This window comes from Phyllobates terribilis, unplaced genomic scaffold, assembly GCF_046119375.1.
Source record: "Phyllobates terribilis strain yellow unplaced genomic scaffold, ASM4611937v1 Scaffold_7__3_contigs__length_470593459, whole genome shotgun sequence".
Taxonomy (NCBI): domain Eukaryota; kingdom Metazoa; phylum Chordata; class Amphibia; order Anura; family Dendrobatidae; genus Phyllobates; species Phyllobates terribilis.
The window spans coordinates 241,480,945-241,499,738 of NW_027362767.1; the positions used below are offsets into that span (position 1 = coordinate 241,480,945).

Sequence of the window (18,794 nt, forward strand, 5' to 3'; positions counted from 1 at the left end):
AAGAGGTATTTGGCACCCGGATGCTTCCAGGCTGATGGTCTTAGATCTCCATTTGAACATGGTGAACTTCCTTTTTCCGTTTGTGTAGCGTATATAGAGTAGACTACTGTAGATTCAAGTCCCTTAAGTGGACTAAAAAAAAGTTTTTAAAATATTTAATAGACCAAAACGTTCAAAGTGCCACCTATTTCCATCCATTAAAAATAAATTCATTAATAAAAATAAATAATAATAAACACATTTGATATTGATCTACTTTTTAGAGAAAAAATGTACAGTAAGTGGCATAAAAAAACAAAATCCCAAACTCTAGATTTGCCGTGTTTCAGACGCCACACCTCCACAAAAAAAAAAAACGAAATAAAAAGTGTTCAAAACCTTGTTATGTGACCTAAAATGGTACAAATAATGTCAGCTTGGCATGCAAAAAAAACGACGTTATATAGCTCAAGCAATAGAAATGGCGACAAACTAATTTCTTTTTATTTTTACAAATTTCAGATTTTTTTTTGTCACGACTAAAATAAAAATATACAAGTTTGGTATTGCCGTAATTGTACTGACCTGGAAAATAATGTTGCTAGGTCATTTTTACTTCACAAACACCACCATAAAACAAAACAAAAAAATGGGGGAATTGTGCTTTTTTTTCCTCACGACTTCACAACACTTGGAACGTTTTTTCTGTTTTGGTGTCACTCAAAGCTACAATTCATCCTGCACAAAACTAGCCTTCATACTACTATGTTGGCAGAAAAATAAAAAAATTGTAGCCCTTGGAAGAAAGGGAGGAAAAAAGCGAAAGCTTAAAAATGAAAATTGGCTGGAAGGACTTAAAAGCAGTTCCCTCAAAAACATTTTATTAAAGGGGCTGTCCAAGGTCTGGAGATTATTCAACAAAGTATAGACAATGCAAGATGGGGTGGGATTGGTTGTCAAAGACAAAATCACACATTAAATACATTAGCATTCGATTGGCGGGCGTATGACCCATGCTACTGTTCACTTGCTGTGTAGGGAAAATCAAAGCACCATTAAAGTGAACAGGAAAGCTGCTGTGTAGGGGACAGATCTTCATTTTGTTGATAGTTCAGGGTCCTGATAGTTGTATCCAGAAGTGATTAGATAGCATTGTGATGTGCAATCACTTCTAATACTGGGAAAACATAATAATTCCCTGTTCTTAAAAGAAAATACCGTGTCGCTAAAAGGTCGCCATTTTTTGACAAGATAAATACTTGCTACGTTGTATAGGAATTGTCTTGTGCCTTGGATCTCTTTGCACTATTCTTTGCTGTGGCATAGCATTGATGGATATTACTTACGTAGCTGATCAAATGAGGTCTCCACTCCGTCTGGACCAATAACAGAGCAAACGAGTCTTGCCTTGAGGAAGGATGTCCATTTTCCGACCAGTGAGCGCATTCCGCCTTCATCATTCTGCAATGATTGATGGCAGTACAGTCAAGTAATCTCCAGTGTATAGTGTAAATGCACAAAAAAAAACCTAACGCAACCCTTGTCCTCACCAAGCAAATCCGTGCAATGCGTGATACCATAGCAGGGCCGCTCTCCCCCTCCAGACTCCTCTCTCGGAATAGGATATAGAGTTTGTCGTCCTCTTTAAAGCTGCTCTCGGACACGACCAGTGATCCCACAAATACAGGGTCTGAGAAAAGAAAAAAATATGATGCTGGTTTCAGCCAGGTCACAGACTGCATGATCCTTGCACATATTTCCTGTCTGCATCTACGCCCATGGATTCACATAGACTTCGGCGTTTACGATGCAAGAAAAATCCTTCAATTCCTTCTTGATGCATTTTTTTTTTTTTTTGCAAATTACAAACCATTGGGTTTCACAGGAAACGGACATATTACCATTCAGCCAGCGAGAGTCATACTGCTCGGTTCGGATTGGAAGTTTGTGACCCATCGTGCGGAAAATTGCAGAGTCTGTTCCCATGTAATCCACTTGTACCCCAGCATATAGCACCCCGTCTGAAATGTAAAATGTATAAAACAGTCTTTTGGGGACTTTTTTTTTCCAAGTACAAATTAGTTATTTCTTTTTTTCAAGGAACTCACCAATAATGGTGGCCATGTTTTCTTGCTTGGGATCATAAGGGCACCTCCCCTTTCCAGATTCATGAGAACCAGAAATAATTCGGAATACATAGTCCTGGGATAGAGAAAAACCATGACATTTGTGCAAACGTTAATCCAACATGGTCAAGACTGTAAAAGTAAAATCATAAAATAGCTCAGCAGCTTTATATATACAATATATTTTAGGATGGAAGCAAAAATACAATTGTAATAATAATAGGAGTGTAGTTGGGATGTTAACTGAGATTTTTTTCCTGTAGTAACCATCATCATCACAAGATGGTGCTGCAATTCTTATACAAGAAGCAAAGTCTGAAACTCCTAGAGATAACAGTGAGTAAGCCATGTAACAGCGAGATGAAAGGCCACAGATATGCAGAGGAAGCCACGGGACGTGGTGACATTTTGTCCCAGACTATAGGCATTTATGGTATATGTCTCATTTCTCACCTCTGACCTCCAGCCCCGATAGATAAGGGTGCACTGAGGCTGATAAGCACCCGTCCCACAAGCGTAGAGATGAGTTCGATTCAGCGGCTGAATGACGCGCAGGTAATTGGCGCACTCGTCCTATGGGATAAGCAAGACAGGAGGGGTAAAATAAGGCGGCTGGAAATTTACATTTTAAAATGAGAAGGAATGAAAAAGCGAATGATAATATAAATGTAATAGAAGTAACCAGTTTACGCTAATCAATCCAACAATAAAGTGTCGGACAATCGATGGGATATTTGCTTTTTCCATCTTATAAGGAAGGATCGATTTTGGAAACTTTTTCCATTTGTAACTTTTTAGAAAAGCATGGTCAATATTTCATGATCTTGCATTTTATATGTATTTTATTATCTCCTTTACGAAGAACTTTCCACGCTTACATATCACAGAGAGCCAATATAGACTTTCATATATCTATAAACTTCCTTTCTCAATATCATTATCCCATCACATCTTATAGAGTAAGTAATGTGAGGCGCTGTACGTGTTTGTGGACTGAAGTAGGCAATTACATACATGAAGCATTATAAGGACAGACTATTATACTCACTGCACGTCCCCTCCCGGCCATCAGACACTCCTTTTGCCGACTTGGGGCAGCGGGCCAATGAATCTGACAATGAGAAAAGAGAACGGTCACTAATGAGCTTACTGACACATAATGGGGTATATGCACCCTATAAGAATTGCTGGGACCCCATTAATAAGTCCATACGGCAGGAATAATCCAGTTTTTGCTGCCAGTTTTGCTTTCTTCCAGTGCCAGGGATGCAGATGCTTCACAATAAAAGGTATCATAACTACAAGATTATCTTGTTTTTCCAACTGAAAGCAACATTATTTTCTATTATGTTACCCGTGGACAATGATTTTATACTCAGTGTCAAGAAAAATGGCCACAACTCAATATCATAACGTGATGTAAATGTATATGGATACTAATGAGCATGTGCCATCCCTTCCACCCACACTCATACTGTCCCAGGATTAGTGTCTCTCATCTTACTTATGGGACAGGTTGTATACTAATCTTGTGGGTAGTTCACACACGTTATACTGTGACACTATACATAATATACGTGACAACTCCCTTATTTTACAAGTAAAGCAGGATGACATGCTGTTTGTCTGCAGTAAACTTCATATGACCACGTCAACGTGTAATTGCTCCCTACGTGACCTGTGCAACTGGTGGGGAACGTCTGAGATGCCTTCATCAGATTTAGATTTAAAGACAGCTTAAAACTCTTAGGCCGTAGTGTAAAAGCTATATGCGAGACCACCACTCACGTAGTATGAGACCTATTTGCAATTCAGGATTACGAGATTATCATGTGCGTTGCAAACGTTTGCACAGCTATGAAAAACAAGTGTTCTGAAATCTATCCAAATGTTTGTTCAATGAATTACACAAACAGTTTGAAAAAAAATTAAACACTGTTTCGACTGAAATCTGGAGAAAACTGTTTGATGAATCGGCTCCCCAATTGTGCCACCCCTTGTGCAGATACCTGAGCTGGAAATGAGCATTATAATCGTGCAGTATTGGACTCTAGTACTGTATTCATATATTACCCTGATAAGGCACACAGTCTTATGTAATATCAGTGTCTGGTCTACACTTATTACAGTAATCACTGTATATTATAATTACTGTAAGCCATCTGTTCTCCTGAACACCCCAACCTGCATCCATCCTCCCACCCATTTCTTTGGCAGCGCTTACCATCATCTATCATGATTTAGCATCCTGCGATACGTCTGACCCAGATGGCTGATAAGACGTCAGGCTGATATATATTTTAATATTCCACCCTGATTACACTCTAGTGAACACAATTAATATGTCTGCCAATAATTTACTACTGAATAAGCTTGTAATAATGTAATAATTCTGAACATTTTACTTTAGTTTCTAGCATACAATACTTTACAATTCCTGGGCTTACAATTAAGGGCTCACGATTGATGTTGCCGAGGTCCATTGACACCAAGTAGTCGCGGCTTCCCACATACATCCTGTCCTGATCCTGGTCTAGGAGAAGGATCCGATAGTCACTGGTATTAAAGCCGAAGCTGAAGAAGCGCGCAGTGCGGGACTCCATGAGCTCTGCAGAAAGACGCAGAAAGTGACAGCAAATTAAAATTAGTGGACAGAAATCACAAAAACTCAGACACAGCGATATATAAATATATATATGGTACCATACAGCCGCTCATACATCATACATACATGAGATGTGGCATCATACAGCCAGCCGCTCATACATCATACATACATGAGATGTGGCATCATACAGCCAGCCGCTCATACATCATACATACATGAAATGTGGTACCATAGAGTCGCTCATACACCAAATATACAAGAGATGTGATACCCCTTAGCCCCCCATACAGTCGACATACAAGAGATGAGGTACCATACAACTACCTGTATGTAAGCAGCATCGCTGTGTAATTGTCTATACATTCAGAATTAATTACATACTTTGTATCCCATGCACAGACCTGATCTCATCTTCTGTCACAACTAAACCTGACACAAATGACTAAATACTCCCTTAAAACAGAGCGCACCTTCCCCTTTAAAAATCAAGGTTACTTCTAATGTTGACAAGCTGAATGTATTGTCAGACAGACCTATACATCATGAAGATCACAATCTCTATCCTCTATGCAATATTAATTTTTACCTACACATTTAAAATGAATTATTCATGTTGATACGGGTCTACGCACTGGGGTATTTTATCATAATAACATTAGGAGCCGGCAGCTGGAGTATAACAGGGAATATATAGTGAGCTATGCTAAATCCGCTGTAATAGAAGCCAACAGCTATATTCACTCCGATAATGTGGCGCAATCCATTAGCAGAAATATGTGTGCCTCACGGTAAGTAATGTACACCTCGGCCCTGGGTCACTGAGATATACAAGTATGGTCGCTTGCATCTACTAAACAAATTCCTTCAATATCCCCTAAGGTCTTACAAATTGATTCCCTGAAGTGCGATTCAAACCTCAGATTAATTCTATTTAGTCCTTCAATCTGGTATCCTGATCCCGGGACACTGTGCCGGAACGATGGGAGTTTCGAGCTTAATTCCCCCTGTATCACAATTATCCGGTGTAATGTTCTGCAGTGCCTCACACACATATGCACTAACACCAGCCGCACGGCGTGGAGATTTATGAGCACGGCACATCCTATCCGCCGTAGCAGTGGTCGCACTTCTGCTGCTGAATGGCTCGATCATAGTGTAATTGTATTCATGTGGATATCAGGGAGCCTGGCTGAACAGCCCGATCCTAATGCCATGAATTTCCACCTGCATATCCCAGATGAATGATGACCCCATACAAGTGTTGTAGTGGCTATTGTCCAGCCTGGATTAATCCAAATACCTGATGAAATCCTATCCAAAAATGGAATCGGATTCTATTTATGGATCTTGGTGGTGCCCAAGTTAATGTTCGGTCAGTTTGGCCAAACACATGAATCAAAAATGTCACATGGATCGTTACCATAAATGTGTTCTTTAAAGCGTATGATACCGGATGTGAGATTTGGAAATAGTAATTAGTGGGGGAAAAATATAATGTAAAAATGTAAAGATTGCAGTTGATATTTTCTGCGCTGGGGGGGATCATGGCCTACAGTTAGCAACATATGCAAACAAATTCACATACGCACATATGTGGTATGAAAACAAGGTGTTTGCACCTAGACCTTTAGTGCAGTTGGAACCGAATATTATGGCATCAAGCTTGAGAGCCAAGAATGTGTAACAGAGAGAAAAAAAGACAGGGGGCCAAATTGCAAGAAAACTCAGACGCAAAGAAGTGGGGAAATGTAAGCAAACTAATCGAGCTCATGCTTGAGACGCTGTGATAAATTTGGGCATTTTTAGACTTTTTAGTTCAAGTCTGCGCTGTCCAAATAGTGGAGAGGATTGAGGATTGGGGACAGATGTAGTTGCACCTTGATCTGAAAAAAAAATGGTCCACAATTTGAAGCATTTTGGAACATAATGTTGCATCAAGTTTTAGTCCCATTTATAGCTACTGTGTGTGGCTCATCCAACAAGGGGACGTAGCTTAGGAAGAGAGAGATAAAGAGGCAGTGGCTTAAAAATGAGACAACATGCCCCAAATTTCAGGTGCAAAATAAGCCAACTAATAAGTGTTGGAAAGTTAGACAAAACTATCTCAGGCTTTATTCACGCATTCACTATTTTTGATTTGTATGCCAAAACCAGAAGTGTCTCCAAAACACAAAACAGGTGTCAATCTTTCAATTATTATAGTCCCTGTAACTTCCACTCCTGGTTTTGGCTTACAAACACTAATGCAACATACTGACCAAATACTGACATGTGAATAAGGCCCACTGATGTATCTGATATATCAGATACATTTGGGCATTTTCAGATTACCTAATCAAAGCATGCGCTGTCTAAATAGTGGACAGGATAAGTAAATTTGCCCCATTGCTTCAACGTGTCGATGGATGTGTCTCTGCAAAAATCACATTTTACAATACTGACGGCTTTTGGATAAAACGCACAATATACACACTTCTTGGACTAAAATGACAACTTAATAAAGAGTCCCATGATTTGAACATTAGAAACCACCTTATTTTTTTAGTAAAAGGCCTACGATCCTTCAATCATGATGAGGTATAAGTGTCTATCAGAATCTTGCCTCATTATACTGGAATTTACCAGGAGTGATTTTTTTTTGTGTGTGTGTTTGTGTGCTTCTCACTGGCTTTTCGTGATGAGTGAATATATTCGCAAGACCCAATTCCAGCGGCCAGGTCAGCATTCCTCCTACCTGCCAGCGACCCCAGCTCCTCTTTTGATTAGCAAGCCTGCGGCATGAAACGCGCATGACGTCACGAAAGGGAACTAATCACATGAGGAGTCAGTAATGCCAGCAAGTAGGGGTCAATTTGCAGGGTTACGGTTCGGAAGCCACAAAATAGTGACCTGACCGCAGGACCTGGGTTTTTGTGGATCCATTCGCTCATCTCTAACTACTTTCCTACACATCTCTACAATAACGAGACAAGTGTTGCATACCTCAAGTCGTTTCCCACCGTGTACTGTTTACAATGATCTTTCCTTCATAGTTGGAATTTTCTTTTAACGGGCAAGTGCAAGAGAGCAGGAGGCACTTGAGAAAAGTAGCAAAATGATGTTTCTCGAAAAGGTATTACTCACAAGGGGAATTTTTATGAGCATCACAAGCATAGGGAATTCCTAATATTGGGATATGAACACAACCCAAGAATCTGTTCAGTAATTGGTCCGATCCCGTAATTGATTGCGTTTATTTTAGTTTTTTCCCATCCACCTGGCTGACAGATGAGAACAATTTGTTATGCAGCTGAAAGCACAAAACAAATCTTCACGTTATCAGCAACTGTCAGAAACATGGATCGATAGATAAAACTATGTGTAACATAAGAGGGGAATCAAGTTCTCAGCTCACGCTGCCAGCATTTTTTCCAATCCAGTTACCTTTTTAGAACAATCTTTTATTTGCATGTTTACTGTGTGGACCTTAAAAGGTGTCCAAACCTCATATATCCCCACACACACATGCACACTCAGCTTGACAGAGCATGCATGTGTTCTAAATGAACAAAGGAGAGAAAGGCCGATTTCATGAGACCTGTAAGTACAGTACATCACAGTCTGTACTCCGATACATGAATAAGTGAAACCAGCCCAAGTCGCTGCCAGACACCTCTGGGGTGTCCTACAAGAACAGAGTATTGGGCATGATGATGATTGACCCTTTTTTTTACCACAACACCTGTTGTCAGGGGAGAGTGAGGACACCCCCATACACATTAAATAGTAGCCTGGACCAGTCAAAAATCATTTGTTCGGCTGACAGCTACTGTATGTCCTGTTGGAGAAAAAAATCACACATTAGATAGCTTTCTAGTCCTACCTACATTGGAGAAGTCATCTGAGATGCTTATTGCCGGCTTATCACAAAGTTATAAAACTAAACAGACTTTTTTTTCTGGTCAGACAGTGATTACATAATGTCTGACTGATCCCGATAAAACTACAGCTTTCTGCTACAAAACTGGACAAAATTTAGAATATAAATTGGAGAACTATGCATTTTTCTAATTTCCTTTAAGACTTATTACCTATAAAATACAACTATCCCAAACATCCTGTATGTCCTCAAATATTAAGTCAATCATTCATGAAATCACCAATATTTATGAAAGTGTCTAGAAGACTACGTTCGTAAACTTCACCTCGGTAGTCAAGTATTTTGCCACATGTCTACAGATCAGCTGTCTATAGCAGATCAGCTGTCTATAGCAGGGTAAAGTCAGGTTCACACGGGGCAGTTTGGTGATGTTTTTCGGCTGCATCCCCACATTGTTTATTTCAATACACTATAGATTTACAAAGTGAACAATTTAAGTGCTTCTCATTCAGTATATCTGCAGTCAAAATGGAGACCATGTGGACATGTATGTTCTGCCAACTTAGCCAAAAACGTGGAGCCTCGGCTCATACAAAGATGCATATTTCAATAGTGAGAGGGTTATAAGCCGCTCTTCTCTTACATCAGGAGATAAACTGCTGAGATGAGATCGATCCCCTTGAGATAGAGACATATATATACACTGCTCAAAAAAATAAAGGGAACACTCAAATAACACATCCTAGATCTGAATGAATGAAATATTCTCATTGAATACTTTGTTCTGTACAAAGTTGAATGTGCTGACAACAAAATCACACAAAAATCATCAATGGAAATCAAATTTATTAACCAATGGACGCCTGGATTTGGAGTCACCGCAAAAATTAAAGTGGAAAACCACACTACAGGCTGATCCAACTTTGATGTAATGTCCTTAAAACAAGTCAAAATGAGGCTGAGTATTGTGTGTGGCCTCCACGTGCCTGTATGACCTCCCTACAACGCCTGGGCATGCTCCTGATGAGGTTGCTTATGGTCTCCTGTGGGATCTCCTCCCAGACCTGGACTAAAGCCTCCGCCAACTCCTGGACAGTCTGTGGTGCAACGTGACGTTGGTGGATGGAGCGAGACATGATGTCCCAGATGTGCTCAATCGGATTCAGGTCTGGGGAACGGGCGGGCCAGTCCATAGCTTCAATGCCTTCATCTTGCAGGAACTGCTGACACACTCCAGCCACATGAGGTCTGGCATTGTCCTGCATTAGGAGGAACCCAGGGCCAACCGCACCAGCATATGGTCTCACAAGGGGTCTGAGGATCTCATCTCGGTACCTAATGGCAGTCAGGCTACCTCTGGCGAGCACATGGAGGGCTGTGCGGCACTCCAAAGAAATGCCACCCCACACCATTACTGACCCACTGCAAACCGGTCATGCTGAAGGATGTTGCAGGCAGCAGATCGCTCTCCACGGCGTCTCCAGACTCTGTCACGTCTGTCACATGTGCTCAGTGTGAACCTGCTTTCATCTGTGAAGAGCACAGGGCGCCAGTGGCGACTTTGCCAATCCTGTTGTTCTGTGGCAAATGCCAAGTGTCCTGCACGGTGTTGGGCTGTGAGCACAACCCCCATCTGTGGACATCGGGCCCTCATACCACCCTCATGGAGTCGGTTTCTAACAGTTTGTGCAGACACGTGCACATTTGTGGCCTGCTGAAGGTCGTTGTGCAGGGCTCTGGCAGTGCTCCTCCTGTTCCTCCTTGCACAAAGGCAGAGGTAGCGGTACTGCTGCTGGGTTGTTGCCCTCCTACGGCCCCCTCCACGTCTCCTGGTGTGCTGGCCTGTCTCCTGGTAGCGCCTCCAGCCTCTGGACACTACACTGACAGACACAGCAAACCTTCTTGCCACAGCTCGCATTGATGTGCCATCCTGGATGAGCTGCACTACCTGAGCAACTTCTGTGGGTTGTAGAGTCAGTTGCATGCTACCACGAGTGTGAAAGTACAACCAACATTCAAAAGTGACCAAAACATCAGCCAGAAAGCATTGGTACTGAGATGTGGTCTGTGGTCCCCACCTGCAGAACCACTCCTTTATTGAGGGTGTCTTGATAATTGCCAATAATTTCCATCTATTGTCTATTCCATTTGCACAACAGCATGAGAAAATGATTGTCAATCAGTGTTGCTTCCTAAGTGGACAGTTTGATTTCACAGAAGTTTGATTTACTTGGAGTTATATTCTGTTGTTTAAGTGTTCCCTTTATTTTTTTGAGCAGTGTACATATATATGGCCAGGTTAACATCAACTGAAAAGTAACTCATCCAAAACCTGTTTTCTCAAGGAAAAAAATCACATCACTAACAAACTCCCAAATAAATGCAACATTTCTAGCTATACACACTAATAAGATGAAAATATCCTCGGCTTTAATCAGGATTCTTGGTTTACTTCATCTTCCTGAATGTAGAAATAAACAAATTAGACAATCTCCAAATTTGGACAGGAGTAAAAAAAAAAACATTTGGAGAAATCAGTACACTCCAGTAAGATGTAAATAGCATGAGAAAATAAACACTGACTATCTTTATAAGGAGAATTCAGCTGAGAATTAGACTCACATGCCCGCTCACCACAAAGGTCAGCTACATCTACACCTGAACTTTGCACGGCTCTATAGAAATGATGGAGACACACCAATCCCAGCATCCTCCAAATAAAATCACTTCTTCATTCATCCATTTTCAAAGTCATAAAAAAATATACCAGTGTAAGGAGCAAAAAAAAGGGACTTCCAACGCGTTTCAAACACTTACTCATGGCCATGAAACGCGTTGGCGGTCCTGTTTTGCTCTTTGCCCTGTAATATTTTTTTTAGACATTTAGAATGGGTGAATAAAGAAGTGATTTTATTTAAAGAGTGTTGAGATGTGACCCCACCATTTCTATATCTCTGCTGCTACCATGCTTGGTAGACAGGATCCTTTGCACTCGCTTTTAAGGTGGGGAGGAGGTCATACTGAATCATTGGATTGAAATGGGAAGCGGTGAGGTTTTTGGTTTTTATTCTATGCACGGCTCTGTAGAGTTCAAGCCTTCCATCGAAAAGTATAGTATGCCTCTGACGGAAGGCTTAGGCGTGTGCCAATGTGTAGTTAGACAGTGCCATAACTTGCCCATTGGGTGCCAGTGGAAAAAAAATTATGTGGATCAGGAGGTATAACACCTAATGAGTAAAATATAGATTACAATGTTTTACTATTTATTTGATCTTATTGATTGTATCTTGTTTTTCTAGAATGGAAATACATCTGAGGGGCCATGTTGTGAATGTGGAGGGGTACGTGATCGTTATAGGAGGTAGCAATACTTATAGATGTGCATATGGAGGATGTAGGAAAAAATGTAGGTCCCTTTTATGTTAATGGTTTATTGGGCAGAGATAAGATTATTTACTCAATGTATTATCTCAGAAATACTCGCCATGCAATTATCAGTGCACTATATACAGGACCAAGTCCATCTTCATGCATACAATGTGGTTTTTTTTGTCATGCTCTATGATATTTGCCAAATATCCTATTGTTAAGACCATTTGATAATTTAGTTGTTATGCAAAATAAGTGAAACAGCGCTTTAGTAAGAAAAAAAAAAAAAAAAAAAAAAGTGGTTTATTACATCCAAAACATGCAAGACATAGGCAGCATTGTTTCAGCTCTTCTTTAGAGACATTTTAAAGCTGTGGCTTTACTGGGTTTTTTTTGAGGAGTGTTGCTCTGTTCCATTTTTTTGGGGAGGAATATTACTCTTATGGATTTGAGTTAACCCTTTAGATGCCTGCACCCGTTCTGGATTTGTCTCACAGTGCTGTTTCCCATGATTTATGGGTTCCCTTTTTGCAGATATTGAGTTGATAAATTACCCAATTTTCGTCTCTGTTTCCAACGGGAAGCGTAACAGCCCGATGTCATAGTTGTGCGGGCAGCGGTGGAAGAAAATACATTCGCAAGAAACCTTCACCACATTCAAAAAGCAACTTTCACATTAAAGTCGGCCCTCACCTCCGTTACACAGCTCTACATCCCAACCGTTTTATCCTCTTTATCCCACAACCCCAAACAGCTATTCAACACTTTTAACTTCCTCCTCCGGCCAATACCGCCCCCTCCGACCTCACTCACCCTGCAGATGACTTTGCTGCATATTTCAAAAATAAGATCAAACAAGACAAGTCTTTACCGCACAACCACCACAACCCCTACGTATAACAGACCCGTGCCCCTCCCCCATAACCTTCCTCCCCACCATCACTGAAGGAGAACTTGCTCATCTCCTCTCCAAATCGCATCTCACCATTTGTGCACTTGACCCCAACCCATCTCACCTCCCCCCCAACCTCAACACCACGATTATCCCGGCACTAACCCATCTCTTGAACCTATCACTAACTTTTCTGGCACCTTCCCTTCTGCTTTCAAATATGCCACAACCACACCTATCTTTAAGAAACCAGGCCTCGACCTGACCTCTACATCCCGGTATCGTCCCATGTCGCTGCTAGTGTTCGTCTCCAAACTCCTTGAACACATGTCCATGCTGAACTTTCCTCCCATCTAACTCCTTGCCTACCTACAATCTGGCTTCAGTCTCCACCGCTCCACCGAAACGACACTGACCAAAATTACTAACGATTTACAGCTAAAGCTAACCGCCAATTCTCTATACTCCTCCTTCTACATCTGTCCTCTGCCTTGACACAGTCAACCACTCTCTCCTACTACAAATCCTCTCTTCCCTTGGTGTCCAAGACCTTGCCCTCTCCAGGGTCTCCTCATACCTTTCTAACTGCACACTTACCATCTTCCACTTCCATACTATCTCCTCATCCCACCCTCCCTGTGTTGGTGTCCCTCAAAGCTCTTTCCTGGGACCCCTTCTTTTCTCAATTTATACCTATCGACTGGGACAATTCATAAAGTCCCATGGCTTCAATTACCACCTATATGCTGAGGACACTCAGATTACAGTCCTCCCAAAACCTCCACCTCTCCTCCATACTCCATACTCATATATTCCTCACCCAATTGCCTCCAAGAATTCTCTCGAGTATACCATGTTCTGGAATTCTGTGCTGCACTCAGAATTTTCAAACAGAACTTGAAAATCCATCTCTTCAAGAAAGCTTACAGCCTGCAATGACCCTGGCGCAGATGGTTGCGGTATTGATGCTGTTGCGGTTACTGTAACTACCGCTTCACCTATAGCCGCTCGCTGAATGGAAGGGTTTTACCGGACTTTCTTATGTCAACATTGAAGCGCATATGCACTTTTGTGGTGTGGGCTCTGCTCTCTGATTGATTTATACACCCTAAATAGTGGAGAGGAGATGGGCGACCGAGGCTCTTCTGATTGGTTTACATACTTAATGGTTGTGATATTTGAAGTGTGGTTTACCTAAATCCCCATGATTGAGGTTGATGTTTTCTATCTTCTGAATGAGGAGGATCCTAATGCAATCCTCTGCAAACTTCTTATAGTAAGGAAACCCACAGTATTAAATCTCCTAATCTTCCTTAATACGCCAATCTTGAAACAAGTCTGTCAAGCTTTCTTGATTTTTAAAAGAATGCAAAGATTATTATATGCTAATTATCAACTGGCCGAACGATTTTAGCACTTATGGCAACATAAAAAAAAAAATAAAATGTTATGACCTCAAATTTCATAATTAAAATTATTTCAAAGCAATATAAAATGTTGTCATAATTGTCAGACTTCCCATTCCTTGTTGCACCTGTTTAGGCAGCAGGTTTAATCCTTGATTAATGATGGTTGGGTCATTATAGCAGATGGGTGAGGACGTATTATCACTAGTCTGCAGTACAGGGTGTGTAGATGAGTCTGTGATACTGACACTGAGTCACACTGCTAACTGCATAACAAACAGCAAATAAAAGAATTTTGCTTAGCAAGGGAAGGAAAAAAAGACACAGTAAGGCTATGCGCCCACGATGCAGATTTTTCCTGAGCGTTTCTGCATCTCCCTGGCAGAAAAAAACGCATGCGGATTTTACATGCATTTTTCCTGCCAGGGACAAGCGGAAGTGAAGCGTTTTTGCATGCATTTCCGCATGCGGGTTGTCAAGCGCTTTCCAAGCGATTTTAGCATCACTTGGAAAGTGCTTGACAACTTGGTCACATTATATAAATCCATGCAACCGGCATGGATTTATATAGTGTGACCGTAAAAGAATGGTACCCGGGTTTGGAGAAGAGGAGACTCTCCTCCGGACCCGGGTACCATAGTACCTGTAAAAAAAAGAATAAAATAAAAAATATACATTATACTTACTTTCTGATGGCCCCCGGTGTCCTTATCCGATGCGTCTTGGCTGGCCGGCCGCTCACGGTGGACTAAAAGGACCTGCCATGACGTCATTTAGTCATGTGACGGGTATATATTTTATTTTATTCTTTTTTTTACAGGTACTATGGTATCCGGGTCCGAAGGAGAGTCTCCTCTTCTCCAGATCCGGGTACCATCCGCACATTGAAATGCATGGAATCCGCATGTACAGATGCAGTGATGCGGATGTCATGCAGTCCAATGCAAGTCAATGGCGGCGAAAACGCAGCGATTCCGCAAAATAATTGATAGCGCTGCGGATTTTTCCGCAATGATGATCCGCAGCGGAAATTTCCACAGCATGTGCACAGCAGATGCAGATTATCATTGGAGAAAATGGCAGATCTTCTACCAAGCGTTTTTTAAGCGTTTCTGCAGTGGAATTGCCGCTGCGGAAACGCTTAAAAAACGCATAGTGGGCACACAGCCTAACACCCTATTCACACTCTGTGACACTAACGGGTAAGCCAACATCACCATTTTACAGTTGACGTATAGATATAATAAATATAAATAGTTACAACCTGTATTATACTCCAGAGCTGCACTCCTGATTCTGCTGGAAAAGCCACCATGCAAATAAATTACTTATTCTGAGTTACATCTTGTATTATACTCCCAAACCCTGTTCTAATGGAATCACTGGGTACATACATTACTTATTTGTATAATACACAGTGACAGCACAAGCAGAATAGTGAGTGCAGCTCTGGAGTATATTACAGGATGTAACTCAGGATCACTACAGGATCAGTAATAATGTAATAATATACAGTGGCGACCAAAGGTTTGGAATTTTTTTAAAAAGTATGATTACTTCTGTCTGGTTGTAGTGACGCCATTTTCCTGGTGATTTTAGTAAACCGGAAGCAAATGGTTGTCAGCTATAAGGATGAAAATTGTGTGTGACATTGTTTTATTCCTTTATGTGTTAGTTTTCAACATCTGCTGGACCAAATGTTTTGCATATTTTCTCAAGGGTAGTCGAATTTTGATTAAATGCGACGGCTAAGAGCAGTGGGGTTGAAAAAACAAGTTCCAGTCAAGCCTTTCATCTCTGCATAGAACCGGAAGGTCCGACTTGCGTTTGCCAAAGAACACAGCCAATGGAAAGAGACAGATTGGTCTGAGGTGTTGTGGTCGGATGAATCCAAGTTCAATCTGTTTGGTAGTGATGGCAAGGACTATATATACCGCCCAATTTGAAAATGTAATGATGGAAGGTACCAAACACCTACAGTGAAACATGGTGGTGGCAATGTCATGGTTTGGGGCTGTTTTTATGCATCTGCCATTGGCTCTCTGCATAGAATTGATGGAAATATGAATGCTATCATGTACAAGGATATACTGGAGAATGTAATGCTGCCACATGGTAAAACCCAAAGTAGGCAGGGGATGGAGATTCCAGCAAGACAATGATCCTAAGCACACATCCAATTTAGTCAAAAATTGGTTAGCAAAGAAAAATGTTCACCTCTTGCAATGGCCAAAGCCAATCACCTGATTTATATCCTATAGAGCAGCTTTGGGATCAGTTACGGTGACGAGATGGGGCCCGTACCCATAGCAATAAAGATAAATTGTTTGTAGATTTGCAAATTGAATATAGCAAGATCCCTCAAGTCTTGAATCCCCTAGTGGCTTCAATGCCCCCTCGGTGTGTGGTTCAGTAATTAAAGCAAGAAGTTATGCTACAAAATACTAAGTTATGGCATTGTACAATGAATTACTCTCTAAGTTGTAATCAATAAATAGTAGATGCAAAACTTTTGGCAGTCAGTTTTCTTTAATTAAATGACCATACTTATATTCAAAAGCATTTTGGGTACAATTAAGGTCTTGTATGATGACAACTTCATGCACTTTCAATTCATCACCAGGGAAATTACATTACAACAACCAGACAGAAGGAATCACACTTTAAAAAAAAAAAAAAAAATGCAAAAGTTTTGGTCGCCACTGTACGTACACAGTGACTGCACCAGCAGAATAGTGAGCGCAGCTCTGGGGTATAATACAGGATGTAACTCAGGATCAGTACAGAATCAGTAATGCAATGTATGTACACAGTGATTCCACCAGCAGAATAGTGAGTGCAGCTCTGGAGTATAATACAGGATGTAACTCGGGAACAGTACAGAATCAGTAATGTAATGTATGTACATAGCGACTTCACCAGCACAATAGTGAATGCAGCTCTGGAGTATAATACAGGATGTAACTCAGGTTCAGTACAGAATCAGTAATGTAATGTACATACACAGTGACTGCATCAGCAGAATAGTGAGCGCAGCTCTGGGGTATAATACAGAATGTAACTCAGGATCAGAGCAGAATCAGTAATGTAATGTATGTACACAGTGACTGCACCAGCAGAATAGCGAGTGCAGCTCTGGAGTATAATACAGGATGTAACTCAAGATCAGTACAGAATCAGTAAAGTAATCAGTAATATCGTCTCATCAGTGATTCTCTCATATTCATTCATTCTCTCTACCTGTATAATATTATATCTACCAGCACACATATTGTAAACGGATTGCATCGCTGTTCACCATTTTCACGCATCCATATACTTGCATTGGCGAGGGGTTAAAACGGACATGTCTCCGTTGATTTTTGCAAACCATTAAGGCAGTAAAAAAAAAACACGGACATGTTAATAGCCCCATAGACTATAATGGGTATGTGCTCTATCAGTGAAAAACACAGATAGAGCACTTACAAACCGGACGTCTGAATAAAGCCCAAGTATTTATGAAGCATCTTCTTAGGCCGATTTCACACATCGGAGAGATGCTCGCAGGTCTCCTGTCTGGAACTTTAGCCACATATGAAGCTGCTGAGTTTGAGTCAGGAGACCAGTGGCCGGTACAGACATTGCAAACTATGTTCAAACCATGAATGTCAGAAGTGTTAAATAGTTCTTATGTAGAATACAGGAGGACTCCGCTATGAGGAAACTTCTAATGTGATCTCTACAGTGACTGTAGAGAAACTCCTTTCATTCTTCTGCCCTTGATTTAATGGGCCATTAAATCACATACAATAGTTTCCTGACAATACTAATCACACAATGTCCCCATTATTACAAAATAATAGGGGGGAAATCCCACACCATCTGGTGTGCCAGGAGCTGCCCAGTGCCAGGGGAACACTTATGGAGACATGTAGAAATAACGGCAGAAAACTTTCTAATATTATTTCTCATTCTTTCCCCAGCCAGTCTTCCTTTATATGTTAGAAAGTTAATCCTTTACAAGTACTGAAAAGAGCTCAAAGAGTAAAGCCAGACATGTACTATTTATTGCATTTGCAATTACATACGATTTCCTTCTTATGTGTTTTTTTTAATGGGTCACAGGGTAAAAGCAACAAACCAGAGTGGAATTAATCACACATTTTGACATTGGTGAGAAAGATAACACTGAAAAAAGTAATCTGTGGAGTAGAACAGGCCTGGCCTCTGTGTCTGTCATCCACCACTAAACTTTATAGTTGGTACGATGCATTCGGGTTAAAAAAAAATCCTCCTGTTATCTGGTAAAACTACATTAACCTATGGGTACATTTATATTAGACAAACTGCAGCCAAACGAGAAAGCCGATCATTTAATAGCCTATTTAGACAGGTCGAATGGCCTAAGGACGATTGTTCATAAATCATTTCAGTGTACAAACTGCCATTGTTCTCGACAGCACTTCATGTTTTTGAATAGGACAAGATGCTGTCGAAAACAATGATTTTTAAACAAGCTTAAAAAGAACTTCACCTGACGAACAAAGCGTTTTGTTCATTCATCAGGTGATTG

General features: G+C 40.9%; 1 protein-coding gene across 2 annotated transcripts in view; it reads right to left on the reverse strand.

The window, feature by feature from the left end:
* Positions 1 to 18,794, reverse strand: part of LOC141154300 (semaphorin-3F-like) — an 85,507-nt gene that overhangs the window by 17,633 nt on the left and 49,080 nt on the right. For both annotated transcript variants that reach the window (XM_073639967.1, XM_073639968.1), the window contains 7 exons: positions 4,553 to 4,713; positions 3,154 to 3,216; positions 2,559 to 2,678; positions 2,088 to 2,181; positions 1,881 to 2,000; positions 1,530 to 1,669; positions 1,326 to 1,440 (listed from right to left, as the gene is read on the reverse strand). In XM_073639967.1, the coding sequence (XP_073496068.1) occupies positions 1,326 to 1,440; positions 1,530 to 1,669; positions 1,881 to 2,000; positions 2,088 to 2,181; positions 2,559 to 2,678; positions 3,154 to 3,216; positions 4,553 to 4,713 (813 nt within the window). The remainder of the gene's footprint in view (positions 1 to 1,325; positions 1,441 to 1,529; positions 1,670 to 1,880; positions 2,001 to 2,087; positions 2,182 to 2,558; positions 2,679 to 3,153; positions 3,217 to 4,552; positions 4,714 to 18,794) is intronic.